At 35.3% G+C, this 25,121-nt stretch overlaps 2 protein-coding genes across 6 annotated transcripts in view; one reads left to right on the top strand and one right to left on the bottom strand.

Annotated features, from left to right (window-relative positions):
* LOC144444632 (exostosin-like 3) overlaps positions 1-12,243 on the top strand; it is a 38,154-nt gene extending 25,911 nt beyond the window's left edge. Inside the window, exons 5-7 of the mRNA XM_078134127.1 lie at positions 7,570-7,717; positions 8,447-8,575; positions 9,028-12,243. Of these exons, the coding sequence (XP_077990253.1) occupies positions 7,570-7,717; positions 8,447-8,575; positions 9,028-9,237 (487 nt within the window). The 3' untranslated portion in view covers positions 9,238-12,243. The remainder of the gene's footprint in view (positions 1-7,569; positions 7,718-8,446; positions 8,576-9,027) is intronic.
* Positions 12,244-17,172: 4,929 nt separating this feature from the next.
* The window catches only part of LOC144444145 (transmembrane and coiled-coil domains protein 2-like), an 83,091-nt gene continuing 75,142 nt past the window's right edge, over positions 17,173-25,121 (bottom strand). For 4 of the 5 annotated variants that reach the window (XM_078133551.1, XM_078133550.1, XM_078133553.1 and 1 more), the window contains 6 exons: positions 23,143-23,259; positions 21,314-21,512; positions 20,796-20,861; positions 20,173-20,328; positions 19,719-19,897; positions 17,173-19,348 (listed from right to left, as the gene is read on the bottom strand). In XM_078133551.1, the coding sequence (XP_077989677.1) occupies positions 19,222-19,348; positions 19,719-19,897; positions 20,173-20,328; positions 20,796-20,861; positions 21,314-21,512; positions 23,143-23,259 (844 nt within the window). In that variant the 3' untranslated portion in view covers positions 17,173-19,221. The remainder of the gene's footprint in view (positions 19,349-19,718; positions 19,898-20,172; positions 20,329-20,795; positions 20,862-21,313; positions 21,513-23,142; positions 23,260-25,121) is intronic. The other variant, XM_078133554.1, reaches the window with a different exon arrangement.

Here is a 25,121-nt window from a genome sequence, read left to right as displayed (position 1 = left end):
GCTATTACCCCCAGCTATCCAAACATACAATTGGATGAACATCCACAGGACAATAGAATGTCTTGACTTCCAACACCTAAACCTTTGTCAATGAAATAGTTACATAGTGAGTGTTTGTATACCATGTATAGCTACTTACTGCCAGATTTGTTATCTATTGTCAGCTGTGTTGATGTTGGTTAAAGTCAATTACTCTTCAAACACACACCTGGCTTGTTGTATATATGTGTGTTGTTTGCCAAGTATTTCTCACTGACCTCCAAATCATCAACACTACTACCTGTAGAGGAGTTCTCTTCATACTGTCAAGTTGAGGGCAACTGAAGTGTGTATGTGGAATTTGAAAAAGAAAATGATGTACAACATGCAAACCTGAAGACTACCTTCATTGTTATTTTAAAAAAAAATGATGTTTGTATTTTCAGTATGTATCTGAGTTTTCAAGCTAAATGTATAATTGAGCAATTTCCATTCAAAATAGATGACTGCCATAAATGTATATGATGGACATACCTAAAGTTTCATTCATTGCAAACATACCGTTGTTAGTATCAATATACTAAATGTACAAGCTACAATTTCTGTCCAAAGTGGATCCATCTCTTAAACGTACAGTTCATAAAGAACCATGCTGTTATTTTATCTGTTGAAATTTGATGAATTGTTTGTGAAGGCTTTCCCTCTCATTAGTTTGAAAGTAATGGAAGTAGAAATGTAATGATGTTTGTTGGCTAGATTGTATTGATTGTAAGTAAACAGTGTAATTATGTATGTTGTCCAATCTGTTGAAGTCTACATAGGGTTTCACATCAGTTTGGTAATTTCAGTATGTTGTTTTATAAATTTCCAAGCCTCAAGGTGAAGGGGACAGATATCTTCCAGTTTTGATTGCATACCAGATCCCTTTACATACATACATACATTCATACATACATACATACATACATACATACATTCATACATACATACATACATACATACATACATACATACATACATACATACATACACACACACACACACACACACACACATCCATCCATACATCCATCCATACATACATACATACATACATACATACATACATACATACATACATACATACATACATACATACATACATACATACATACATACATACATTCATACATACATACATACATTCATACATACATACATACATACATACATACATACATACACACACACACACACACACACACACACACACACACACAAACAGACAGAGACTTACAGGGCAGTGCAGGCATAGTAATGTGGTATTCTTTGCACGTAGACTTTCAATCTCTTCTGAAAGATGTTGTTGGCAATTGAAAGGTTTCCCAATGGAGGTATTGTATAATTACTTTGAAACCCAGGTGACTTGATAATCCTTGCATGATACATCAATGCAGTCCACATGGTGTCCATGTATTGAATGTTTATATCATTGTTTACTGCAGACTGTACTGTAGACAGTACCAGGAGACAGTAGTAGACAGTAGAATCCCAATGGCATTGACAGGGAGACACAGCTGTACTAGTAGTACATGGAAGCTAGCTCAGTGACTTCTTTTTAGCTTTCTAATCTATAGTGATCCAATATCAAGAACAAGAATTATGCTATTTGAAGCACATAAATCTGTTTTGAATTTGAAATTACCACCAATAACCCTGCTGAATGATGATAAAAGTGGATCACTGTACAGGTGACATTGGGATGTCACCCCTGTAGGTCAGACTAGATTTGATGTGGATATCAACACACTGTACAGGTGACATTGGGATGTCACCCCTGTAGATCAGACTAGATTGATGTGGATATCAACACACTATACAAGTCACATTGCAAGCAAAGTAGGTAAACTTGCAGCTGTTCCCCCCAGTATCCGAAACTGATCCTAATCTGATGTGAATTACTCTGTTCCGGAAGCAATCTTGGTATCTGTGCTCTCCTGGAAAACAAATGGAAAGGCCAAGGCGTAAATGTCTTGTAAATTGGAAATGTCCCAAGCTAGACTAATCAAGTGACTTGACTTGTCAATGTAATTTCCCAGAACTGACTAGTCAGTATACTGTGTCAGACAGACAAGTGACCGGGCTTTACAATGTAAAGAATAATCCAAATTAGTTACTTTGAAGAAGATGCAAAATTAAATTGTAAATGTGGGGATGGTGATGTAACCATGACTACAACTAGCAAAGACAAAGAACTCATACTAAAAAAATCCATCTCTTTGATGACTTCAAGGGCCGTTTTCATGAATCATAACTTCCTATACTGGTATTTCAACTTGATATTAGAATGAGGACAGAGCCATAGTTATGATGAGATACAGTGTTACAGCTGATGTAAGGTTTCTATCTAATTGTACATAATGTATACCATATGACCCAATTAGTGCTGGCCACTCATCTCCTGTAGTAACCCCTGGGATGACCTAACCCCTGGGATGACCTGACATGTTTCAGTTTTTATTACTTTAAAAAACTCACCAATGTTGTCATCGTATCCAGTAAAGACACTGGGTGCAATATTTGATTGATAAGTTATACTGGGTGGTAGAGAAATAGTTATCTTTTTGAATACCTATTACATGTCTCTGTGTGCACTCAATAATGACCAGATACGCCATGCAGCTGTCCACAGGCTACAAAATAAATGATTGCTAAGTATTGGATTGGGTGACTAGTTATGTGTCACTAGTGGTTACATTTGTAGCATAAACACTTAAAACTTACCTCCCAGGAGATACAATTCATAATCAATAGAGTGAAAGCTTACTGTTTGTGGTCATAACCTTAAAATGACTACCAGTCATGAAACAATGTATGTATGTGTGTATTGGCATGTTGCGTGTATGTATGTATGTATGTGTGTATGTATGTATGTATGTATGTATGTATGTATGTATGTATGTATGTATGTATGTATGTATGTATGTATGTATGTATGTATGTATGTATGTATGTATGTATGTGTGTGTGTATGTGTGTGTATGTATGTGTGTGTGTGTGTGTGTGTGTGTGTGTGTGTGTGTGTGTGTGTGTGTGTGTGTGCATGCATGTATGTATGTGTGTGTGTATTTATTGACATATATCAATGGATATATTTGTGTATGTACAAAAACCAGGCTGTAAATCTTTGTGAAGCTACCTAGGAGAGTTTGTGCTACACAGAATCACTAAATACAGTAGTCATATCAGAACATCTCTTCTGTGATATGACAGTTGTACAATGGCTGGATTTTGGGCCTAATTTCTTTCTGTAGAATATAATTATTGGGAAATGATAGGGAAATAATAGGCTTGAAATCCAGGGTCTAAATGAACACAATTACAATTATAATTAATGATATAGAAAAATTGATTTAGTTTCCTGAAGGAAATTAAATTTTATTTCATTTCCCCCAAAGAATAGAAATCAGTTTATTTTTTAGTTAAGTGCTGTAGGTCAGACTTATTATGAAGTGTAGTAATTAGTTATTAGTACAGGAACAATGTTGAAAAGAAATGATGATGGTATAGGCTTTCATTAAAATTAACAATGGTACCGGTAATAAAAATAGCCAGTCCAGTACATTGGTCATTGAAATCTTTATGTTGTAAAAGTTGCTGAGATATTGTATTGTACATTTGTTGACAGTTACATGTGTATGTACTTTTCTGAAATTCCAGGTTGTTACAGGTCCTGACCTTATCCAGAAATGTAATAACAATCCCTCCCCTCCCCTCCCCTCCCCTCCCCTCCCCCTCCCCCATGTATTTGCACCCTGTATTACTATGTGTTGTTGAAGTGATTGTACTAGCCCAGCTATAAGACAGCCATTACGTCTACCAACATATTTAAACACCTTGCAGTGTGTATTCTACTGCAAAATAGCATTTCTGGTAAAAATAAAATTACAATTTTTCAGCAGGAAATGCATACGAAAATAACTTGAGTCGTCAATAACAACATTTTTTAACTCAAGACGGCAATATTTTCTGCACTAAATGTGTTTGAAAATGGCTCGGATCTTCAGAAGCTCTCTTGCAGTACTTCTTTGATTTAACTCAGCTTGTCTTACTTACACCTTACAGGCATATGACCATCTCCTTTATGTGGGACTTGTGAAAACAACAATTAGTTACTCCCTTTCAATTCCTCGGTGTAGCCTGCATCAATTCATCAATTTGTATTTTTTTCCATCAATAGTACACATACCACACAGTAGTGTAACTGTTCTGTAAAAACAACCCTTTTATAGCAAACAAATCACATCGACATGAAGCTTGTCAAAGAAACCCATGGTCTTTGAGAGGACCAAATGTTCCATAAAAACACCACCTATTGTTGATTTACACAGCTTAGGTCAGACACAGAAAGCAGCGTGACTGTACATGTAACTGTTACCTTAAAAAATAGCCTCTATTATATGTCATATGAAAGAAACTCTGTGTGTGTTTGAATAGGAACATGAAAGTAGCAGTCGTTGTGAATAGTATACATGGTTATTACAACATAATTACAGTCGTCAAAGCACACAATTACCCAGTCTTTTAACACTAATTCTATTCTGTTATCCACCAATTACTGTGTTTATTTTTTCCGGTTCTTTGTCACTATTTGTAAGTACTTTGGAATGTTGTTGGATTGTGGTGAAAAAAGCCATAAAGTTCAGCCCGTACCCTCATCATCTTTTCATCCATTCTACCCACGTATTCCTATACTGGATATACAGTCTTCTTTATTCACTCAGAATGCATATCCTGAGACTTGGGTGTCTGACTTGACATACTGGCTGATGATACTCATTCTGCAAAGGACATTTTCAAGCCACCTGGCCAAGTCTCACGGCAATGTGCAGGTGAACAGCATACAACCAAGTCTCTGGGCTAGGTGCTGGTAAAAGATATTTTAAAATCACATAGCCAAGTCTCTTTGCTGTGCACTGGCGGAAGACATTTTTAAGTCAGATAGTGAAGTTGGAAAGAGTTCCACCCCCACTACTCTAAACATTGTTGTGGAAAAAACAATACATTTATTGCCCTAACGTCACACCGACTAACAACCCAAAACCTAAGTTAGCAACTTTTTGTTACATTCCGTTTGTTTTCTGAATAAAATAATGACAAAATGTAGTAAAACTTAAAAGTGGGGGTACAAAAGGAACTCTTCCCACCAAGTCTCTGGGCTATGTGCTGGCTAACAACACTTTCAAGCCACAGGTCTCTACATGTAGGTTGTCAAGGTTCAATCTCAGTGATGTCGCTTCACTGATAAAATAAAATCTCATTGAAAGTAACTTTGCTGACAATTTTTGATACTAGCTGCATCTCCTACAACAGAATATATGTACCTTCTCTCCAAGTAAAAAACCCCAAAACATTGACTGTCCCCAGATACTTTGTACATTGTAATATCCTGTGTCATATTGATAACAATATACAACATGTTTGCTCAGCTCAGCTTGAGAAAATTTTTTTTGTCTTTTCTAAGCAAAGTGGCAAAACAGCTGTCATGTTTGAGATGAAATGTCTATGTCATTCAAAGTAAAACTGTCCAGATTTGTAGCCCTGGGCAGTATTCTTCCCGTAGGACAACCAGTGGTTTCTTTAGTATTCAAGTGTTGCAGCGTACATAGAAACATGAAAAATGCATTAGATGAGTATGAGCCAAACAGCTAAATACAAAGCTGTCGTATTTTATCATCTCATGTAGAAAAAGAATCAATATTCATATACAATGTGCTCTGTAATAAAGATGAAACATTTGTTGTAGATCATAACCAGCGATTGTTAAAGGCCGATAAATTGGTAAATGCTACTGGGGTTTCCCCGATCAATTTACTGGAGTTCCCGATGGGTGTGGCCACTGATCACCAGTGGTCACCTGTAAAACTAGGTTTTCCTTAGAGTCAACACATAGTAAGGGATAGAGGAATACCAACGATTGGTGTGTTACAAGAAATTGTCATTTGTCTGTGGAACATCAAATTGGCTTAGACTCAAGGTATAAAACCTTAAGGAAACACTGAATTTAAAATGTTGAATTGTGATCACAGCTTTCAGTAGTGTAGTCTGAATGTGTACATGTGATTCAATCAGATCTAACAGGTGTTTAGCATCAGTCATCATGCCTTCAGTAATTAGTCTATTTGTACATGTTGTATGTATGAATGGTATGTCAGTGTATGGAGGTATAAGGGGATACCTCCATGGTCAGTGTATGGGTTACCATTAATCCGTTAAGCCAATAATCCCATAATCCCAGGATATTGGAATGTTTTAATGACTTTGTTGTAATTGTTGTGATTGACGTTCTCCAAAGTGGTTAAAATATTTAAAATGTTTCATATTGTATATCCCTGTAATGTAAGTTCACAAACTCTCTGTGTGCATTGGGTTCAACAATGCCAGTGTATGTTCAGTTAGAAGTAGTGCTACATGTTTTGAATTCAGCAGTGCATATGAGTTCAGCTATGCTAAATGTAGGTTGAGCTCAGTTCATCATCGTAAACCACAGCCTCGTTTACGGCACTGCTCAAGACACACCTTGATATTTCAGTGTCGCATAAGAAACATCAGCTCTGGCTTGTGATTATGGTTGAGTTTAGGATAGTTTGAATTCATCAGTACTAAATTTACACCCAAGTTAGCATTGCTAAACACAAAACTAATTTAGAATTCCAGGATTCAAAAAATATACAGCACTGCTATAGTATACTCAACAACACGATGTTTACATGGCTTAAATCTCAAGCATTTCAAAATTCGAATCTAGCAATGGTAACTTGGGTATTGAAGTATACCAAGCTGTGTATGTGTTAAGTTAGTTCTTAGCATTGACTGGTACAAAGCCATCTCTGTCATTGTACAAGTGCTTGGTACACATACATAGAGATCCTTGTCTCAATAGTTTGAGGAGTTGATACACAGACATAAAGAACCCCACCTATCCATTGACTTAGTGGTATGAGGAGTTGGTACACAGCCATAAAGAACCCCACCTATCCATTGACTTAGTGGCATGAGGAGTTTGTACACAGACATAAAGAACCCCACCTATCCATTGACTTAGTGGTATGAGGAGTTTGTACACAAACATAGGGAACTGCACCTATACAATATCTGTTCAATTACATGTTTGTATTCTCCTCAAGACCTACTATCCAGACAGTTATTACCACTACAGAATACATCATTAGTACATTGATGGCTCATTTGTAGACTGTAGTAGAGACTTGTATTCAAATTACTAAGAAATTATGCAGGTAGTAGAAGTGATTCTGTATACAGCATTATGGTAATGGTGAACCTTGCATCTTTAAGAATGAGCTGAGATTCAGCTCTTCACTACCCAATGTTGTTGTAGGTATCATATTTGCAATAGCTCATGAATTCATCAATGTTCATAAAGTATCATCTCAACCCTTAGTTCACAAATGGTCAACCTTCCGTTCTCTTTCAGAGTCAAACACAAGAATTTGAAGAACGCAAGCCTTGAAGGACATTTTGTATACATTTCACCTCACTTTTTTTTTCTGCAAAGACATAATTTTGTGTATTTTGTTTTGTGTATTTTAGGGTGTGGCGTGAGGCTCGTGATAGAGTGGTTGGATTTCCAGGTCGTTACCATGCATGGGATACAAATTTTAATAATGCTTGGCTGTACAATTCTAATTATTCCTGTGAGCTATCAATGGTTCTTACTGGTGCTGCATTCTTCCATAAGGTAAGTTGGTTGAGGGGATTCTTATTTGACTGGCAACTTGATTCTAATACTGGCAAGTTAAAGTTGAAATGTTATCAGTTTGAGGGGTGTTACAGCCCTAACGCTGGCATGTTTATAAGATGTTATTCCAGAAGTACCTTAAGGAGCCGTGATTCTAACACATGCAAGCTAAGATGCCATTGTACTATCAACCTGAGGGGTCATGGTTTAACACTGTGACTCGATGCTATTTTACCATCAACTTAAGGAGTATTGGTTTTGAAACTTGTGAGCTTGAGGTGTTGTTTTACTCTCAACTTAGGGTAAAACTTAAAAGGCAAGCTTAGCGGCTTTTATTTCATTAACAATCTGGAGAGTGTTCATGCTAACAGGCAATTTGGGGAAGCTCTTATTTTAAGGTAACATGAGGTGCCTTGATCTTAAAAGTAGAGCTGAGGGAGGGCTATAAAGCTTTATGAATTGGCACTGTGAGGTGACGATACCCCCAGTTTGAGCGAGGGCTGTATTATCAATTCCCTGTTTCCAGTCTGGAATGGTCTATTATTTTAGACAACGTGTAGGATATTGAATTTGAAAGACAAGCTGAAGTACATCAATTTTGTTGTACTATTCAAGTAGGAGAGTCATTGTGTACGTGGCATGTATTGAACACTTACCAACACTAGATTTGTTGATAGATTAGTATGATTGATTGATTGATTGATTGATTGATATGTTTATTTGTTACAGTACTATGCATATCTTTATACATATTGGATGCCACAAGCCATACGTGATATGGTGGATGAATATATTAACTGTGAAGACCTAGCTATGAATTTCTTGGTTTCTCATATCACCAGAAAACCACCAATCAAGGTCAGTTGGGTCAAAGGTCAATTCTTGATACCTCAAAAATCAAATTTGACCACCTAGGTTACTGCGTTTTAAGCATCAAGTCTTGTTCCCTGAAACTTGACTTCCTAGGTGATACGGAATATGAAAGTAACAACCAGTCACTTTGGGTCTGTGATTACTGCTCAGTACATTTGAAATAAAGGGAAGTGAAGCAGTTGAAAAACCAGTTCACAGTATGACTTCATGAATTTGGAAGAAAATGTAAAGAAAGCAAATGATTTAATTTAGCACAAATGCTCACTTGGATACAAAATAGATGATTTGTCATGCCCACTATCGTGAAATGTAAAGTGATGATTGAAGTGCGCCCTCGTTGATGAAAACATTAATTTCTTTCTTATTCATTGAACTTCAGTTACTTACTGTGTGTACTGCTGTCGTATTTCACCTGTTATTATTTGTCTGACCTTTAGGTGACCTCAAGATGGACGTTCCGCTGTCCAGGATGTCCGCAGGCATTGTCATCAGATGACTCTCATTTCGAAGAACGTCACCGATGTATGAACTTTTTTACGAAAGTCTACGGATACATGCCTTTATTATACACTCAATTCCGAGTGGATTCCGTTCTATTCAAAACCAGACTTCCTCATGACAAACAGAAATGCTTCAAATTTATCTAAATTGAAGTCCAAGAAAAAAATTGGAACAATTCAAAAAGAGATGCAGTGAAGAGTAGTGTCTCTGTATTTTTATATTGCTATTCTATTTAAAGTATATATCAAAAAATTAACTTTTATCTGCAAAATTATAAAAACAAACACAGAAGAGAGAGAAATGTGATCAAAGATTTATTGATGACATCTATACGTGTGCTTTGACTTGAAAATAATGAATTGAGAATAATATATAGTCCTGTAGTGTAGAATGTAGCAGACATAGTGTTGTGTTCCCTCCTAGGTTTTCAGTGTGTACAGCAAATGTAGGCTTTGCAGTATTATTGTCTCAGAGTTCCTACACACATGGAAACTTACAGATTCTATGTTGTTGGTACTTCTGTTAATTAAAGGGAGTGTATGCAACAATGAACCTCTCGGTCTAAAACACATGGATATCCTGGAAAACTTTAACTCCTGGAAAAGAAACTGAGAATACCACCAACTTTTGCCGATAAAAGAACTTGGAAATGATGATTTCGTAAAGAGGCTAGATTTCAAAACAATCAATCAATCAATCAAAGAATATGTATAGCATCAAAGTCCAATACGATGATCTCAATGAATGTGATCCTGTGCATAGGTAGGTCTCAACACTGCTTACATAGTTACAGTACAGCAATATTCCTAGAGGCCAAACTATACAATCTTTTGTCGTTTTGATAACTAAGATATACAATATTGAGTGTGTGAACTCAGATAGGGCCTGTCTTGCATACTTAACTTGGGCTACTGTGCTTTTAAGCTGTGTCCAGGAAGTAAAGGTCTAGTGCGCCCTCAGTGTTGCACTTAGTATATTGTGTTACGCTGCACCACCCTTGCTTTTAGTTTTAGTGAAAGTATGGGTTTCACATTTTGCCAGAATGAGCCTTTTCCAGTGTTTTAGTCCGTACTTGGTCCCCTAACATGATGTAGCAAATTTTACAAAACTAATGGATGCCACGCTTTCATATCCAGAAGGAGACTTTTGCAAAATTTACACAAAAATAAGTTCCGATGTGTGGAAAAGGTTACACAAACTGTTCATGGTTATCAAGCATGGCTGTTTTTCCAGATGGAGCCAATCCCAAATTTTAGTGATTGGTGCTGTAATATGATGGAACAATATCTAAATAGAATCCCACAAAGTTAGACAATGTAACTGTACAACTGGTGTAACCTCTGAGGGAACATTATAATTTAGTTAGAGTGTTGATTATTTAGTAGTGTTTAATGTAGAAATTCAACATTTCCTGTATTGTCCAAAAGGAAAACCAAGATTCATCTCAGCAAAGACCCCAAGATGTTTTGAAGTTGAATATACACATTTATCAATGAGATGTCTCCAAGAGAGCTATGTCTATGAATTGGTATCTCCTATGAATTTCGTGGATGTTTTATCCTCATGAGATTTATCATTAAAATACACCATTAATGTCACTATACATGTCACTAATTCTACGTATCGAATATTGATGTCATTACCCTGTTGCCTACTCTACAATGCATCACATGCCAACCAATACCATGCCACGTATACTGTACACACACACATCGAGTTTTGCACACATCGAAAATCTCAATGTCACAAACAAGAAATGAAATGACTAAGAGAGAGGATGTCTGCAATTTAGACCAACTACAGATGACCTTTGACCTGTGAGATATTACCCACAATGCAAAATTATTCGTACTGTCTGTTTGTTGTACTGTTGCCTCATACCTCTTATACTGTGGAGTATTTTGAATTCACGGCATGTAATTTTAGTTTATATGGACAGATTCCAGAAATTATAAGTTTAATTTAGTGGCATATCTTTTATGTAAAGATTTGATGACAATTTTACTGACATTAGAATGTGGGCCACTACACGGTCATGAGGAATGATGTAAAAAATGAAGTTTGGTGAAAGAAGTGACCTTATGAAGTGTGTCTTTAAAGAGTATAGTCTGCAACTGATTCTTTTATTCTTGTTGAATTTGAAGAATTGCTTTATGTCTTTCAACTAATAAGTGAATATCATGAATACACAACAGTTTATTGTAACAGGTTAAATTACGTGTGTGTTACAGTACTGGTGCACTACAGTCATGAAGTCTATGAGAATTTTTGGGTATGCCCAAAAATTATGTCATCAAATTGCTCAATAGTTTGCTTTAAAGGCCAGGGTTTCAATCCCAGGTTCTCATGTTAGTGTTATCTTATCAGTGGAGCCATAAAGATTACAAAGAATTATTGTTTTGTTCTGCACCAACTTTTTCTATAACTCTGCCAGACAACTGTTACCTAAATTATGACCCTTTTTTGAACTGAGTCTTTAACACTATCACACAAATGTCCTGCTTACTGGAGATAATTATACATTTCGGTAAAAGGACAATAACAAGCATTTCTTCATGACATAAAGAAAAAACTATTCATTTGTGGAATATGCCCCTTTAATACTGATTAAAATACCTGTCCATAACTCTTTAATGAGTAGAACAATGTGTATGTTTTGTCATATACAAAAAAGTTCAAAATTAAAATGCAATGTTTTGACTAAAGTTTCCCTTTAATACAATATTTTGAGTCATGTCCTTTTAATACAATCTTTTAGACTGGACTATGCCCCTTTAATGCTGATTAAGATACCTGTCCATAACTCCTCAATGAGTAAAACGATGTATGTTTTGTCACATGGAAAAAAGTTACAAATTAAAATGCAATGTTTCGACTATTGTTTCCCTTTAATACAATATTTTGAGTCATGTCCTTTTAATACAAACTTTTGGACTTTGTCCCTTTAATGCAACAGTCTGTTTTTATGTTTAATTTTTTTATGGTTTCAGAAGTGACACACTTAATTTTAGTGAAAATTATTTTAATGAGATTTTTATTTCAGTGAAAAAGAAAGAAAAGAAATCAAATTATTCCACAGTATTCATATAGTAATGAGTTATATTTGACATTACATTGTGTAAATTTAACAAGAATGCCATATCTTTTACTTGTCGAACACAACATTCTGTAAGTTTAGCAATTATTTTATTTTATATTATTTCCCAAGCTATCAATCAAAGTTATGTAAAGTTTTTTGTAATGGTCTTCAAAGGGGTCATTAAAGTTTTTGTACAAAGTGACGTGGTTGTCATTTTTATGGAGGATGTTGGTCTGAAAGAGATTTTTGTACTGTTGAATTATGAGAAATGAATGTTTAGAGTGGCTGATTCTAAAGTTGATCCTTTGTGTTAGCTAATTTCAACTGGTAAAAACTGGTGTGTGTTTTTAGCACAACTGAATTGATAAGGTTCAATAGTGCTATAGGCATGGACAATCTCAATCTGATTAAAATCTGATGTGGTGAAAGTGGCTAAATGCTTTATTTACCTCTATTTCCATCGTTTTATGTCGTTTGTTTTTGTTCCGAGTGATCGCCACCTTCCCACAAAAACAAGCGTCAAAAACCGATGGAAATAGAGGTAAGTAAAGCATTTAGCTGCTTTAACCACATCAGATTTTAATCAGATTAGGAAAATCTGTCTGTATGTATGGAGGTCGTGTGTGTGTGTGTGTGTGTGTGTGTGTGTGTTTGTGTGTAAATGACTGTCAATTTCAATTCTATAAACCCATAGACTGTTGATGGTTTTGTATTCAAATCTAAGATTACATTATGATTTCACACAGTGATTGTTGAACTCCACGCTGTACATCCAAGTCTATCATGAAATCTATCCTGTTTGTGATTGGTTGATCCTGTCTATTCATTTAATATTCAGATGTGATGACACCACTGATGTTATCTGACACAGCTGGTAGATTTAAAATCCATTTGTATCTGTTTTAATCTTGACAGTGCTTCACTAACATAAAATATTAAAGCATAGCTCTAAAAGTGTCTGTGGAGGGGATGTTAGTTGAAATCTGCCTGTGTGACACCCCTGAATCTCTTCATTGCATCAGAAATCTTATACTCTGGGCTTGCAAGAATGGTGGTGGTGGTGGTGGTGGTGGGAGTGGGAGTTATTTGTACAGTGTACATTACATGAAACAAGTTCTGGGAAGTTATTGAGGGCAAATGTCCTCTTTGCAATAATCAGTCAATATTGTTGTATTGACATTCAGTGTAGCCCGACTTTATACTACTGTACATACCTTGCAGACATTTGTACAAGAAGCATTGCAAGAGAGCATCCCATGTTGAGGTGATGTGACATTATATTTGGGGTAAATAAACTGATTAGAGCTACCATATTCTAAACTGGAAAGACAAAAGATTGTATAGTTTGGCCACTAGGGGTGCTGTTAAAACTCACAGGGCCAGAATGTCAGCCATTTTAATAGTATTTGGTATATCATCTATATAGTAAATGTAGTCAAGAATGGCTAGCTGTATATCAGGCTTAGGGCTGCCAGGATTAGACATATCTTTCACTTCACCGCAGGGGACATATTAATCTGCAAACACAGCACTTTTGAACTTTCATCAATTTGTCATCTTCAAGATAAAAACTTGCCTTCAATGAAATTGTTCTAGAGGAGCATTACGGTTTTGGCTACATCTGATGAAATATTGAAAATGATGTAGAACTGGTATTAATACACTGTTGTATTTGATTCGCACATTTTTAGCCAAGGGCTGGCTGATTGCTGTGTACATGCAAATGTATATCAATAGGAAATGGTTGGGCAAGGGTAGACCAGCCTGTTTACGGCACTAATGGTGTAGTCTGAATACAACATGTGGAATGTGAGATATAACAGGATGACTACTACTACTAGTACTGTAAACAAGATAGTAGACTGTAAGATACGTCCTGACGTTTCGCCCTCACCGGAGGGCGCCCCGTCACGGCGTACCTTACAGACTAACCAAATAGCAGAACAGTTATTTAACAGAGACAACGAACACAACATTTTGTTGTTTAACAGCACTTTTATTTGAAATAGTCTCTGCTTCCTACAGAAGCATTTTAAATGCAGTTCTCAACTAACACAGTTGATGTTGGTTTTCACAGTCTGCATACTATTAGTAGGACATGCCAAAATGCTGTCATGGTAACAACACATAAAGGTTGACTGTATTTGTTGTTACAAATGTTTCTGGACAACTTATTGTCCTGTAGAGCTGTTCATCTGTTGAGAATTTGTTATACTGAGCAGGGGAGGTCTCTGCTATATGCAAGATCTCAAACTTGCAAAGATTGTGAGAACTGGGAATCAAAGTCTCACAATGAGTGAGATCTCATTGATAGTGAGAACTGGGAATCAAAGTCTCACAATGAGTGAGATCTCATTGATAGTGAGAACTGAAAATCAAAGTCTCACAATGAGTGAGATCTCATTGATTGCGAGAACTGAAAATCAAAGTCTCACAATGAGTGAGATCTCACTGATAGTGAGAACTGGGGATTTATTGCGTATGAGATCTGGATCCTGTGAGATACTTGTCAAGTCACAGGTTGTGAGAACTGGGAAAACTAGGTCATACAATATGTGAAACCTAACACACAATGTCAATGTTAATTACCTCACATAAGTTTACCTCATTCAAAATTGGATTGAAATAACATTTACAACAATAAAGAATACTACAAAGAATTGACATATTTCCAAAATGGCTACCATGACCTGACTTGACCTCTGCAAAAATGGCTGCCACTTCTGATATGGCTGCCACTGGTATGGACACAGATGATGTGGCAACGGTCAAAGTCATAAAGCGGTTGAGCTGGACAGCAAATCAAAGCTTAATGTTATAATGACATTTCATTTGTAAAGACAAAATTGTTCGGTCTAAATGCTGAATTTTTTCATTCTCTTTTTTTCGAAATGGCCATTGGAATGAAAATGATGAAATACAAGACAGAGACCTAAAAAAACAAATCTAAGTTATTTCAGCAGCATTATAATTTACTTTTTCAGGTCAGGGTGACAAGAACTTTTTTGTACAACTTTCAAAATAACTTGGAATTGTCTGAGTATGCTACAAATTCAGTAAGGGAAAAAATTGCACCACTAGTAAAACAAACATGCAATATACTTTTATCAACGTAAATGTTCCATTTTTCTCAAACATTTAGACAAGTTGTCATGAGTCTTGGACAAAAATAAGTAATAATTTCTCTTTTTCAGTAAACTCAATAATAATGAGGGGAAATAAACATTTTCTTGGATGGAAAAAATTCCAACAATTGAAAACAATATGTACAAAGTTTGTTGACTCAAATATGACCAAAATTACAAAAAAAATATCACCAATTATTCAGTATTTTTAAAAAGTGAATTTATGTATGTAACTCCATTTCATTTCATTAAAAGCAACATGCATGCATTATGAATTAATTCACATTATCATAATGTGTTCTGATTGGCTGATAACAAAATGCAGTTAATCATCAGCCCCTTGGCGTCTCACAAATTTCTTTAATTAACATCTGTTACATGCTGGTCAATAGGCAAAAGTGTGATTTTAACTATCACCAAATGTTGCAAGATGTACAACTCTTGTAAAGTTAATGAACTTATGACCCTAAGCTATCAGCCAATAAGCATACAACTTATTAACATTGCAGTATGTAACACATGCTCTCTGATTGGCTACTGAACCCGTATCAATTATGAAGTAATCATGAATGTACCAATCATATTATGTTTTACTCGTATTTAAGGAACCTACCATAATTTATAACTTTACATTACAAATTTGAATTATTTTGTATCTACCTATGAATGATTGTGAGGCCAGAAAATTACAGCGATTCACTAAAAGTAAAAGATCGAACACCTTCTAGTGAGTGTCAATTCATTTAATAATGGTCTGAATTGGCAAGTGGTCAAAATGTCTATATAAATATCTATATAAAGACCTTGACTTTTTATTTTAATTGTCTCTTAAACGAGAAATGGGTTGAAGAAAGACATTATTTATAGTCCTTCACCCTCCTTAAGAAAAGCTTTGCTAGGTGGTCATGTGACTTTTTTTAAACCAATGAACTTTGAAGTTGACACATCACTTGCCATCATATGGCTTATATCACCTGGAGATGTACTTGGCACAGCCTCCGACGCACCCCCCCCCCCCCAGCACACCAAATTTGACCCCGAGAGACAAAACAAATATCATAACAAAATAGAATACTGATAGAAATTGATCAGAAAGCAAACACAGCAAAAATGTAAATGATGACGTCACCATTACGTACAAAATATAAAATACTTACATTTCTTTAAAAGCCACATTTTTCCCCACTATTTTACACACAAAAAAGAGAGAGTAAGATTTAAGCACAGAATGTGAGTGATTTCATCATGGGATTGGTTGTTTATTTCCTAGTGTCGATAATTAGAGTGTAGCATTGGCTTTGTAGATTTAAACACAATTCAGGCCAACTTACATAAATTAGACACCATGTAATACATATTGTTGATTGTAGCCAACATACTTTACGTTATCAATAGCTTTTAGTATTTTACTTGATGTAAACATGAGCTGTTACATGACCGATACCTTCTCTGATGTGATACTTACACCAGAGCAAGTAAAGATCTCAGTTTGTAACTCTGTTCATATCACCTAAAGGGTGAATGTTAATGTCTGATGCAATGATGTATGCTTGACATCGGATATGTAATAAAGCTATCATAGGCTCCAATCAACAAAGACAATCTAACAAAGATAATCTATCAAAGATAATCTAAGATTAAAGATAATCTATCAAAGATAATCTAAGATAATCTATCAAAGATAATCTAAGATTAAAGATAATCTATCAAAGATAATCTATCAAAGATAATCTATCAAAGTTAATCTACCAAAGATAATCTAAGATAATCTATCAAAGATAATCTAAGATTAAAGATAATCTATCAAAGATAATCTAAGATTAAAGATAATCTATCAAAGTTAATCTACCAAAGATAATCTAAGATAATCTATCAAAGATAATCTAACAAAGATAATCTAAGATTAAAGATAATCTATCAAAGATAATCTAAAGGTTTTGGTTTCTTTCTTTGTAGTCAAGCTGCTGAATTGTGTCTACATGACAGAGCAAATACTCCAATCTTCACTCTTATACAGTACAATATCCTTGGATGGACTTGATGAATTTCACTGTGATGTAGTCTCACTGCAATGAACTCTTCATTGACAAAATATTTGAATAATGTCAAATAGCACGTCCAAAATATGTTGAAAATGAAATTTAATTAACTTGTACTTTCTATATGAACCCAATCACTTCAACTTAGTGAAGACCTACTGTACAACGAACTTGTCAATGTTTCTGTAAATTCTTCATTTGGAGAACACATGACTGTAGGGGTAACTGGAGTTGCACAAAAGGGTAGTCTGTGTTTATCAACACTGTTCCATCCAGCCTGAAGAGTTACAGCTGGTAAGGTCACATGTTTGTGTGTTTGTTTTAAAGTTACTCTAATTTCAAGATTTTTTCATGAGGTTTTGAATTATTTTCCAGGGTTGTGTCTCAGTCCATTGATCTGGTTAAAAATGTTTCTGAATATTCACTTTATAGACAGAGTTGCTGAATTGTGATTTGCATTATGTACATGTAAGTATCTGTTGAAACTGGTAATAGTTACAATCTACTTTCCATAAAGTTTTGTGTTATGTTCACCTGTATTCCAAAGGAGGGAAATTTTACCCTAGTTTCCCCTCTGTGTTCAACAAAACGGTTACTAGGTCTTGGCATAACACTGTGAAATATCACTTGTCAACTGGGAGAGCACTTTGAGTATTGCCTATGAATAAAGAATGAAATAAGACCTATCATTGATGCTAAATGCCTTAGACATTTTAAACTAGCCAATCACAAGGCTTGTATGAAAATACAAATGGAAGAGACATATAAGCCTTGATTCTATTGGCTCAGCTGAATACATACATGGTAATTTTTGTTTATAACAAATCAAAACATTTGTTGGTACACTGTATCACAAAAATCTCCACGGAAAGAAAAATAGAAGTCAAATGTGGCAAGACTAGGCTGTAAGGTACACCACCATAACAGAGCGCCCTCACACATCAGTCAACCCTATTCATATTCATAGATAGAACAGGCCAGAGAGGGCGGTGCAACACGATATATCATACAGTCTATGGCAAGACAAGCACTAATAGTCTTAGAAAACAATACAATACACTGTATGCATTTCTTTGTTACTGAAAAGCGTGGCAAAAGGCTCAAATAACTTGATGTGAATTCAGAATTGAAGTGGAAATATAATAACAAGATTTCAAATCATATGGTATGTTTAACAGCTGGACTTGTACTCAAGAAAAATTTGTGACTATACATACCCAAAAACAGTTGATATGATGATAAAAAAAATCATTCCCTTTGAATTGACAATTAATTAACCATTTCACGTGCGTCTAATTTTAAGAAATACATTTGATGTATGTATAACGGCCGATTGGTCCAGAGATAAAAACCAGGATAGTAATGGAATGATGGTGGAATTATCCATAATAGCAATTTATAAATACACAGACACTAAAGCTCCTTAATAAAATACATTTACAGTCCAAATTTTACAGCTAAATTTCTTTTTTTTCTCTCTATAAACACTGAAGCTACCACAAAAAAATGCAGTACCAAATTACACAATATACATTTGACAGCGTACAACTGCAAATTCTGTAAATTTTATCCTCCAAGCTTTACAAACAAACAAACAAACACCAGGTGTCATTTGTGAAAACTGTTCACCTGTAGCAGTTCATTATCGTCATGGAAACCAAATTTCCACACATTAAGTTGTGTCCAGCACAAGAACAGCTCTCACTTCACTTCCAAGGACATATCCCTTCCTCCACTTCACCTTCAGAAGGCGTCCTCCCAGCAGGCACAGATTTCACACTTTATATTGCAACAGTTTTATTTATGGTTCCCTTTCCCTCTTAAGAGAAAGACTCAGTTCAGCCAATGAAAATGCTCCTGATTGAGCAAAGTCTTTGCTTAGTCCTGTCATAATGTGGGTAAGAGGTGTCCATAGTTTTGGTAAATTGACTGTATTGTACTTTCTATCGATGACCAATTTTTCACAAAAATTGCTATAACTATTGAGATTATTACCGTACAAATGACTCGGACCCTGCAATAGATAAAATGAGAAAGAATATTACAGAAAATGATAGGATGCATCAAATGTCAGTTACTGAATTTGAGTAAAATAATTACTGACTTAAGTGGCCCACACTAAAGAATCTTTCTGAAGAAGGACACTGCTGAATTATGTAAATTTCACCCAGTAACTATGAGGGCTGACCTTCGACCTGGTGTTTGAGGATTTGACCCAGTAACTACTGACCTTTGATCTAATAACTGAGAAACTGACCCAGTAAATGTGATTTTGACCCACAAAATGTGTTAATTAACTTTCAACCCAGTAACTATGGATTTGACCTAGTAAATGTGAACTTGACCTTTTGATCTAGTTACCAAGAATTTGACCTTTAACTTACCTTGTTTTCATAAATGGTGTAATAAGATTTGCAACTGTTGAAACAAAGACTAAGATAACTGCTAGTACTGCTAGGATCACGTTAATTAACTTGGTGAGTAGAGCCCTCGCATTGGCATTTTCATAACCTTCAAGTGTAATGACTTGTTGCTGCTGTTGTGCTAGTTCCATCTTGGATATCTGTCATACAACACAACACAATATATTACACATCAGTATACACAACTCACATTCATTACTTTAGTTTGAATGCCATAATGTAGTAACATGGGGTTCAATATATAGCCATTGTATTTGCATATTGCATTTACAAGACTAGACCACTTTACAAGACATGAACTATAATAATTCCTGAAGACATTAAATAGAGAGAAAGAGTGAGAGAGAGTGAGAGGGAGAGAATATGCATGCTGGGGGACATGAAGTGTGTGCACAACACTAATACCACTATTTACCCTTGTTTGGCACTGTTCCAAGGCATCCTGGATGTCTCTTGCTCTTTCATCTGATTGATATTCCACCTTTTCTTCCATACTGGCTAATTCTTGTTTTAAGTTCATCATCTCATTTTGATGAAGTTCAGTTAAGTCATTAAGTTGCTCCTCCAACCTCTGTCAAACAAAACAACCCTGTGTTAGAAAATAACTTGGTGATGGCACCTTAGGTATGGTAAATCATTGAGTTCTGATTGGCCAAAAAAGAAGAAGAAAATAATTGTTTATGGTCGGGACATTTTCGTCTAAAGTGGTGTGATGATGCATTTTTTTTGTTGCGTTTATTCTCAACAAACAAGTCACTCAATCTACTACATGTATTTATGGCAGTAACTGTTCTTTTTATTTAGTACTTTAGAACAAGTGTGTATGCTTGTTCATGATTGGCTCTGCAGTTGTCTTCACTGAAGTAGGGAGGGTTATTTTTGTGTTTCCCCATGGATCTGCAGACTGCATGGGCTGGACAAACACGAAAAAAAAAGAGATCGATGCGAGGGTATTTAAGTGATGCGCATACTGACCAGAAACAATTCTTCTTCTTTTTTTAAGCCATATCATACATTTTTGTACCGTGGGTTACTCACCTCATATCTATATCTCTCTTCTTGTAGTGCTTGGTTAAAAAATGTGTATTCTTGCTGCATTTGATTCTGAAAAATAGAAGGATCAACATAAAATAAATAGTTACATAACCCATGACAGCAACATATTACGTCTTTATCAAAAGTTCCAGGTGTATCAATCATGCAGTGCTACTCAGGGGCGTATCTTGTTGATAAACAAAAGTACTAATAAGATGGACACTAGAGGGCAGTGTTTACAGGGTAAGCTGTTGCGGCGTATTTTTTAAAAAAAAGTTTCTCGTCCACACTTGATATACTTTTAATGAATAATATTGTATATTATCAATGAATCATTTCATAATTTCGTCAATTCGAAAATTTCATTCACATTAAATGTTTTATTCAATTTGAAAAGTTCATCTTTCATGTACAGGGAAAACCTGTCATTATGCTATAAACTCTATGGATCACATTTTTCCATTGCCTCCCAAGAACAATCCCTGATGCATGATGCCTGAAAATGTCACCTGATTGCATACCTTGATCGTTTCAATGGCATCCTGTACTTGGTTCTGAGATTCTTTCATTTCACTGAGTTCATTAAACAGTGGGTCTAGATTAATTGTTGAACCGTTGTGATTGGTCGTTGGTGAGGACACTACGGGTACATTTACCGACCCTGACGTTACGCTGGATGTGTCATCGTGGTCCTCAAGATCATGGTCAGCAAATTTAGGACTATAAGGGAGAACAAGAGAGGTGTCCATAATGGTCAACGACTGTGAACTTCAACTAGTACGTCATATACAGAACATACAGAATCAAGGCATGTATGCTAGCTATGTAAAAGGTATCAATACATCAAACAAAGAGTTGATGAGAACTTTTCAATTGAGATGTCAAATTTTTTATTAAAGAAATGGAAAGCATGATATGATTGTACTCATAGTTTATACTTGCTTTAACTGTTTGATTTGTAACCATGGCAACAGATCTAACAATGTACAATGGCATGTCATGCTAACCCCCTCCCTCTAAGTAAACAGTTTTATGATAATAGTTATCATGTAAAACACAGAAATCATTTCTAAGACTTAGCAACAGTTTTACTTGTGGTTCTTTTTTTGAAGTAACCATAAAATATCTCACTTTCCAACACCCATATTGACACAGACATATAAAACCTAACCTATGAATATCTGTTGAAACATTGTTATTCAGAGTTATTGCAAAGAAAGTTAACTTTTAAATTCCTGGAAGAAAAAAATACATCACACCAGGTACATGCAAGTTTCACAAGAAAATACTGAGAACAAAAGAAAATGTTAATATGAGAGAGTCACACAGTGGACATCACACAAAGACAGAGTTCACAGTTCAAAGGTTATAATGGTAAGAAAGTGCTATTATTTTACATGTATAACCTGACTTTGGTATAAGACATGACAAGTCCTTTTGTCTATGTTAAACTTTATTACCAACGTTTTGACCTCTGTGTGAGGTCTTCTTCAGAGTAGAGTAGTGTAGTGAGTCAAGCTGGCAAAAACCAGCAGTGGAGAAATGAATATGTATGTCATATATCACACACACACACAAAAACAGAGTTCATAGTTCAGAGGTCATGTTAGAATTGAAAGGACAGTGTAGAATGAAAGTGTGAAATCTGTATGTATGTATGTCTGTATGTATGTATGTATGTATGTATGTATGTATGTATGTATGTATGTATGTATGTATGTATGTATGTATGTATGTATGTATGTCTGTCTGTCTGTCTGTCTGTCTGTCTGAGCACCGGTGCAACTTGACACATGGTAGCTGTTTCTTTAAGATGTCTCTTGTACAAATCTGGAAACAGTTCTCTGCAGTGTCACCTTATAGTACGCATTCACCAAGCACCACTGTACCAAGCAAAGAAACCCAAAAGACTTTGATAGCAACTCCATCAGGTAGAATATATTATGTTAGAAGAGGCCATTATGTTAAACAACTTACATGAGAATTTTGTTATCAAATAAAGTTTCTGATTAATTTTAAACTATTTGATCATTGCTGTATAAGAGCCGAGTTGATGTTGGTTACATATATACTAGTATATATATACATATATATATTGTTTCACCTAATTTTCCATCTTGCCAATGAGGGCGCTGTTTACCACCTAAGGGTTAGTATTGCTATACCTTGCACCAATACCATTTCATAGCTGACAAATTGATTGTGACTATCAAACAGTGCCAGTATTTTTGGATACTATAGCGTAACAGACCCACAACCAAGATATGTTAGGCATGCATTCAAGTGCATACCCAGAAGCTTTGGTGTTAGGATCAAAGCAGTTTATGTGCAGGTTCTACTATATACCTACATGGAGGAAACCGCTATAATCGGTACGCTATGTCCTCGACCTCTGAATGGAATTCCGAGAATATGGTGAGGTGTTGACGTAACCATGCCATGCTTGCCGGATCTGGATGAAGCCATTCTATAAGTCGGCGACAATAACAAAAATTACAATATATGGTCACATGCGCTGGGTATCAAACAAAAAGAATTCTAACTACATTTTTGCAGCATTACAGGGTTCTATAACTGTCGTACTGACATTTTTCCCACCAAAAACATAGTGAACCAAAATTGCTGCTTTCGAGAAATTTTTCACAAACTTCTGCAGACATTGTGAGTTTTTTGTCCACAGAAAGACTAGAAAGAGGTACAACAGTACAAAATGAAATTTTCACATTTGCAGTATCACAGGATTTGTCGGGGAAAAAATGTTGTACCTACGTCTTTCTGGCCAAAAACATACCAAAAAAATTAAAAAGTTTATTCTTGAGAAATGTTTAACAATTTGGTACCAATGACTTCAAGTTCTAGTTCTCTGAAGTAAATTGCTGAGCTGCAAATGGGTACAAAAGTACACCAAATGAAATTTTTACAGATTGATTGAATCAAATAGCTAGCATAGATCAGGATTCTAGGTAAACAGTGCAGCAGGGGGAGATACTACTAGTCTGTAGGGGGGAGGGGGAGGTGTTACATGCACATCAATTTTTCACTTTATTTTCACCTTAACTGTTATATAACATACCTGCCCAGTATTTCATTTTGGTTTTGTCATAAATTTTGATATAAACAAATCATATGCACAAGTGTCCCTCCATGTAAACTACATGGGTGGAAATAACGTGAAAAGTTGGCGTGTTTTTAGGACATGGGTAATTAGTATTTGCAGTGGATGGGCAATATGAAGCAATATGGGAGCAAGGCAAGCAGTATTTGCATGTTTTTTTCCTTTTTCTGATTAATTTTACCGGTGTTTTCCCCATTTCAGCAGAACACACACAAAAAAAATGCCAATGTCACATGATGTTTGGATCAGATATACATGAAACAATCTCGTAACACTTTCCAGTTTGAAAAAAAAAAAATTTGACAATGAAATTTTGTGGAAAAAATATTCAGGAATTTGAGATGGTGAATATTCCATCGACTATTGGAAACTTTATGTTACAGCTTCCAAATCTGAAAAAAAAAAAATTATCTTCACAAATATATTCTTGGATCACCATCAACTCTCATAAAAATCAGAATCTTCTGTGTGTTGTCAAAACTATTCTTTACTCCACTGAAGAATGGGGTCAGTCAAATGCTGGCTCCTTTGAAGGCCAAACAAAGCACAACATATTCTTCATTTTAGAAATAAAGCTAAGAATATTTTTATGAAAAATAAATAGAGATTATGGTAAATATAATAGTAAAATTCATCTAACTTGAGATTTAGTATCTGTTATTTGTTACTACAAGGTCAGATTTTTACTCTTCAATTTTATATTTTATGTTAATAAAAAATCTGTGGTGACAAGAAAATTATATTACATTCTTTACCTACACTTAAACTCAGTATAATAGATGACGATGTTGTAAGGCAGGTCAAGGGTCAAATTACAAGAAAGGTCAAAGGTTAATCAATGAGAGACAAGTACCCAAAGAAACCACATTTTATGATATTCTGGATGTATTGTGTTTGTTTACCAGACCTAACATTCAGGCAAGCTAAAAATGATAAAAACACTCATTCATAGCAGGCAAATGTCTCAAATATGATTGCGTGTAACATTCACCAACAGGCATCCATTTGACTCAGTATGATAGAAAGATTACTTGAGGCAATGCATGTTTTGCAATGGGAATTTGAAATAATTCATGGCTGATCAGTAAAGAAATAACATATTCCAGGAGTTCCTGCAATTTGAGGTCAATTTTTCTGGGACTTTACCGGAAGGTTTAATTTGTGTTAAATGCTAACATTAAAAAAATAAATCTTTGTGAAAACTGATAAATTTT

The sequence above is a fragment of the Glandiceps talaboti genome, chromosome 13 (genome assembly GCF_964340395.1).
Source record: "Glandiceps talaboti chromosome 13, keGlaTala1.1, whole genome shotgun sequence".
NCBI lineage: Eukaryota > Metazoa > Hemichordata > Enteropneusta > Spengelidae > Glandiceps > Glandiceps talaboti.
This window is presented reverse-complemented; position numbering and strand designations above follow the sequence as displayed.